General features: G+C 35.2%; 1 protein-coding gene across 1 annotated transcript in view; it reads left to right on the top strand.

The window, feature by feature from the left end:
* The first annotated feature begins 1,345 nt into the window (after positions 1-1,345).
* LOC101744380 (lachesin) overlaps positions 1,346-6,000 on the top strand; it is a 29,029-nt gene continuing 24,374 nt past the window's right edge. The window contains exon 1 of the mRNA XM_038011809.2: positions 1,346-1,692. Coding sequence (XP_037867737.1) covers positions 1,602-1,692 — 91 coding nt within the window. The 5' untranslated portion in view covers positions 1,346-1,601. The remainder of the gene's footprint in view (positions 1,693-6,000) is intronic.

The raw sequence follows: 6,000 nt of genomic DNA, 5'->3' as shown, positions 1-6,000 counted from the left end.
GAGTAGCAGAAGATGGTAAGACCTGAAGGTTAAAAGAAGACAGTAAAGATAGAAGTTGACGAGATCGGTAGTTGTTTTTGATGAGGCAAGTGTTGAAGTCTCCCATAATGATTACATGATTGTAATTTGAGCAGAGTTCGAGCAAGACAGAATCAAGAGAATTGAAATAATCAATATTGAGGTTAGGGCTATAGAAAACACCAAGTAGGAGTTTAGAGTGAAATATGGAGATCTCAAGAAAAAGAAATTCAGCGGATTCGGAATAAGGAGAGGGTGACGCATTTATAACCTTAAATGGAATTTCAGCACGCAGATAGATAGCCACGCCACCGCCCCCCTTCTCGGTTCGGTCATTTCTGATCAGTACGAATCCAGAGAGTGAAAAAAATGAAGAAGGAAGAGAGGGTTTTAAAAAAGATTCAGTAATAAGTATGACGTCAAGCGGAGAGTTGCTAAATGAGGACAGAAGGTCAGTATAATGACTAGGAACACTTTGAGCATTAATGTGGGCTATATTAAGATTATTGGAATAAGTAGAAAAACATTGGGCGATCCGATCATGTAGGGTCAGAACTGTGGAAGAGCTACTATTCACACTGACAAAACTATCAGATGAAGAGGTACACGAAAAGAAACTATCATTGAGATCAAGTAAATCATCAGTTTCATACATTGATATGTTAATAGATTTCAGACGTGCACAATTAAGACGTGTATGTGTATATGCAGAAGATCCAAAGTGGAACTTAAATTAAAAAAAAAAACTAAATTAATCAATTACCCAGTGGATTACCTTACCAACTCGCTGGTTTAGTGGCAGAGATTGAACAGAGAAAAATTAAAGACAACTTAAATTATATGCTTGCTAGACACAAAAGAAATTAGCATTTTAAAAAAAAAAAAGTACATAAATTATAAAGTACATAGTAAAAGGAAATATTCCGGCATTCTGATGAAGTTTAAAAGCACCCGTTCGAATAAGACTTTTCCGCGGTACTATAACCATCAATCCAAAAGATATCAGGACCAACTTAAAAACTCATCATAATTAACATTAATTTAAATTCAAGATTATTCATAGCAGACAGAGAAGTTACTCCGATGGTATTTAACGCCGCACCTGCCCGAGGCGTCTCAGCGTGGTCGAAATTAATGCGACGCAAAGTCGGCAAAAGTCAATTACACTTTATTAAAACCGTCTCCATTTATATCAATTTGACGCAAACTGTTACAAATACTGGTAATGTTCGTTCCTTTCATCTAAGAGCGAGGCGGGGCTACGCAAGCGCCGGGTACGTTCTACATTCGTAGATCCGTAGACAAAGCGGGTAGCGTAGCGCGACCAGTACGCAGCCGAAGCGCCGCGAGTTGACAGCGTTTCGCTGCCCTGGATACGTCAACAATACGCCGCGCGTTCGCACTCAAAACAAACCTCAATAGATTCACCTGCCGATGAATATTTAATCGACCCAACCTCAATGGCGTATAAATGAACTCCGTCGCTCTATTAAAAGCCATAACAATACTTTGTTGACACATTTATAAAACTGTTTTTTTATTGCAATATATATTTTTAGTACAGTATTTGAAGTTCAAACAAGATGATTGGGCGAATATTCGCGGCGAGTTCAACTATAACGACTTCAGTTTTGTTACTACTTGTTGTTAGCGGTTCCGTCACCTCGTCCGATGGTGAGTGGTAGCTTTTAACATGGAAATAACTTCTTGAAGTTATTATAACGATTTCAAGATAACATAAAACGTGAAAGGGCAAACGATTCCTCTAATGTTAAGCGGTAACCCATGGCTACCACATTATCACCATTCTCCTTAAGACTCATTTGCATTAGAATAATGGTCCTCACTAGTCCACAAAATAACGAAATGCTGCTTCTCGGCGGAAGGTGCACTGAATTCTAATATACATGTCTAAAATCTATAATATAAAAATTGCACTAAAATGCCGATAGCCGATTGCATTAAAAACTAATTGATGTGCTCTCGTCTGTACTGTGCTTATAAAAAACCTATTTTTTTCTTTCACAACTCTAATATGTACTTTTAATCACGTTATCTGTTTTATTTAATCACATAATAAGTTTAGAAACATTTCTACAATAATTTTTAGTTAACGCGTGCGAAACTTTTAGTTTTTTAGCAAAAGTTTCGAATGCGAAACACATTTATACTACTTTGTAAGTTTTTACGAGCGTGCGAACTGTTTGACACGAAACAGGTGATTCCGTTAGCTCAAGGATATCAGACTAAATCATAAATTACGATCATAAAAATGTAATAGTTTCGTTTCGTAATTTACTATTTAGTCAATAAATAAAATATTCATATTATCACGGGTAATAAATACACCTAATAATAAATAATAAATATACCTATTTGTGTGGTAATTTTTCATGTTCGTTTTTTTTTTCACTAAATATCGATTTACGAAATTTACTATTGCTTATTGTTAATCATTATAATTAGAAGTCGCGATTCGTAATCATTTACAGAATAATTTAGCATAAAATTATATTTAAATATAAATTCTATGACTCGTAGTCGCTTTCCCGAAATTTTCTTATTTTTCACTACCTTCAACTTAGCATCCAATTAACTTAAGCAGCTCTTGAAACTTTTTTATTCGCCGTCAGATACTAACCAGTGATCAGTAAGTTTCTTTTTTGCTGTCACATATGCCACTTGTGGACATCCAGTTGATTGTTGATATACGAAATATCTGATCATTCATCAGTTGAATAACGATTATTTCTGAAAACATTCTCAGCCTGTTTCTGTCACTAATCTATACTAATATTATAAAGCTGAAGAGTTTGTTTGTTTGAACGCGCTAATCTCAGGAACTACTGGTCTGATTTAAAAAATTCTTTCAGTATTTGGTAGCCCATTTATTGAGGAAGGCTATAGGCTATATATATAACATCACGGTAAGACCAATACAAGTGGAGCACCAATAAATAATGTTTCAGAATAGGGGTTTAAATAGCTCCTTAACATTCTATAATTCAAAAATATCTTCACTTTCTACATAAATGAAGTGGGTGTTAAAATTTAGCCTTATGCCAAAGTAACTATTCCACGCGGACGGAGTCGCGGGCAAAAACTATGTAGTTGTTACAATAACTATTATGATCTTATTATCAGCCACTGAATACATTCTCAATAAGATTATAAAAACAGCTTCAAGCAGAAATCGATCTATATTTTCTGGCAGAAATAGTAATGAATAGTTTTCAAAATTAACAACAATTTTGCTGCCGTATAAAATAGTATTTGATATAAGTAAACTAAACGAAAGTTTCGAAAGACATTTTCTTATTATGCGGCTTAGTGTTAATTTTGTGAAAACTTCTATCTTTACTGGTGGTAGGACCTCTTGTGAGTCCGCGCAGGTGGGTACCACCACCCTGCCTATTTCTGCCGTGAAGCAGTAATGCGTTTCGGTTTGAAGGGTGGGGCAGCCGTTGTAACTATACATGAGACCTTAGAACTTGTATCTCAAGGTGGGTGGCGCATTTACGTTGTGGATGTCTATGAGCTCCAGTAACCACTTAACACCAGGTGGGCTGTGAGCTCGTCCACCCATCTAATCAATAAAAAAAAAAAAAAAAACTTCTTGTTTCGTACTTAAACGGTATTAAACTGAAGTTTTACTTTACCTGTTTGAAACGAAAACTAAGACAATTAATTATAATTACGACAGTATTGCAAATTCCTTTAATCTCTCTGTTACTCAATCTAACTGACTTAAGCTCACAATTTATCATCATCCTAAATTGGTTAATGTTAAAATTAAATCTAAAGGTGTCTTCTTATTTTAACTTTTCTTGTTTTGTTCTGATAAATATTTTATCGTCATAATGAGAATATACATACATATGTTTAATATGAGCAAATAGCTAAAATTATAATACATTTCACTTTTCGGCTGGGATTAGTTTAATTAAAAAGTCATTAAAATATAAAAACTAAAGCTATTTATTCACTTTTCGACTGGGATTAGTTTAATTAAAAAGTCATTAAAATATAAAAACTAAAGCTATTTTCAAATTGAGTATTTGATATCTTATTATTTTGTTAGTCTCATAACCAAGCAGATCTAATCATGTTTTTTCACAATGTCTGTTTCAGCATTGATATCTACCATTATTCAACAGATTAGCTCTGCCGCATGTGTCGCAGAATATTAAAAAGAGAATTATTGGGTTCTGTTCGAATTGTATGAATATTCTGATTATACAGAGCGATCTTTCTCGGTAGCTTTTGTGCATGCCGATGTGAATGATATTTACTTACCGTTTTTTCCTTATCACATATATGAGTCGTCTATTATCAAAGGTGGCAATCTGTGAATTTGGACAAAAAAATGTTATTGATATGTCAATACAGATTTATTTGAATATAATCGTCTCCTTCAAAGAATACGGTTCAAAACCTGCATTAAATAAAGGTTAATACTTAACCTGTTATTTATCTAAGATGTCGCTCAGAAGAGTTTTGTGACTGCCAATGGAATACAAAGTCAATACATAATTCGTTTTTCTGATTTACCAATAATTGTCCAAAAGTCACATTGCCGGCTTTGATAATAGTCGACTCATATAAGCAAATCTGTTTACGTAATGTGGATAAATATAAGTAAATACGCTTATGAATGTATCGTCGTTTGAAAAGGTTTTTGTTTATCGATAGTAAATTTAGTATCGACGTTTAAATTTTGAGCACTCAAGCGAGGCGGGCGCTAAAAATAAACTTGATAAAGAATCTCGCCGTGCACAAACGAAAGCGGAAAGTTTGCATTCAGGAATCCGAATTAATGCTTATATCTTAACTGCAGTAGAAGTCGTCGTGGCCTAAATGATAAAACGTCCGGTGCATTCGTGATGAGCGATGCACCGGTGTTCGAATCTCGCAGACGGGTACCAATTTTTCTAATGAAATATGTACTTAACAAATGTTCACGATTGACTTCCACGGTGAAGGAATAACATCGTGTAATAAAAACAAACCCGTAAAATTATAATTTGCGTAATTACTGGTGGTAGGACTTCTTGTGAGTCCGCGCGGGTAGATACCACCGCCCTGCTTATTTCTGCCGTGAAGCAGTAATGCGTTTCGGTTTGAAGGGTGGGGCAGCCGTTGTAACTATACTTAAGACCTTAGAACTTATATCTCAAGGTGGGTGGCGCATTTACGTTGTAGATGTCTATGGGCTCCAGTAACCACTTAACACCAGATGGGCTGTGAGCTCGTCCACCCACCTAAGCAATAAAAAAAAAAAATGAACAACTATCAGTCTCGAGTTGTAGTAGTCAATTTGAAACGGTTTTTCACCTCGCTCGCTTAGTTTATGAGCTATATTCGTCGTATATAACGTATATCTATTTGTCTATACGTTGCAGCAAAGCTTCAATTTGTAAATCGACTCTGCGAAGGCGAGCAGCGGAGAACTTTCTCACAGCTAGAGCGGCTACTGATTGCGGTGCCAATTACCACATAAACGAGCCTCACTCAACCCAAACATTCAGAATTCTAAAACTAAGTTGCCTACTACGTATATTATGTATGTTATAAAATTGAAACATTCCAAAACTAAATTTCCAAACAATATATTACGATGAAACTAAGTTCATCAAATAATTGTTACTGTCTCCTAAAGTTACAGATGTACCAAAGAAATGACAACTTCTCAGTGCTATTAACTCAACAATTTTCGGAAAACCCCAACGACTTAAGCCGATTTTCCTGGCGACTTTATTATGCCTGTTATGCAAAATTGGTACGGTGGTTCGTTGAGAAAGGATGACAAATAACTTTTTCTGACATTAAATGCGTTGCTGTGTAATTTAAGTAAGAGATCGTATTGCTCAGCATTTCAATATAGGTCTTAACGATTAAGTTCATTTTGGAAACAGCATACCGTAATGCTTCCTAACTTATGCTGAGATATTCAAAAAGAACAACAACGTTTAGCGAACATGT

The sequence above is a fragment of the Bombyx mori genome, chromosome 6 (genome assembly GCF_030269925.1).
Source record: "Bombyx mori chromosome 6, ASM3026992v2".
Classification (NCBI taxonomy): domain Eukaryota; kingdom Metazoa; phylum Arthropoda; class Insecta; order Lepidoptera; family Bombycidae; genus Bombyx; species Bombyx mori.
Note: the sequence above shows the minus strand (reverse complement) of the source record. Positions and strands in the feature narration are given on the sequence as shown.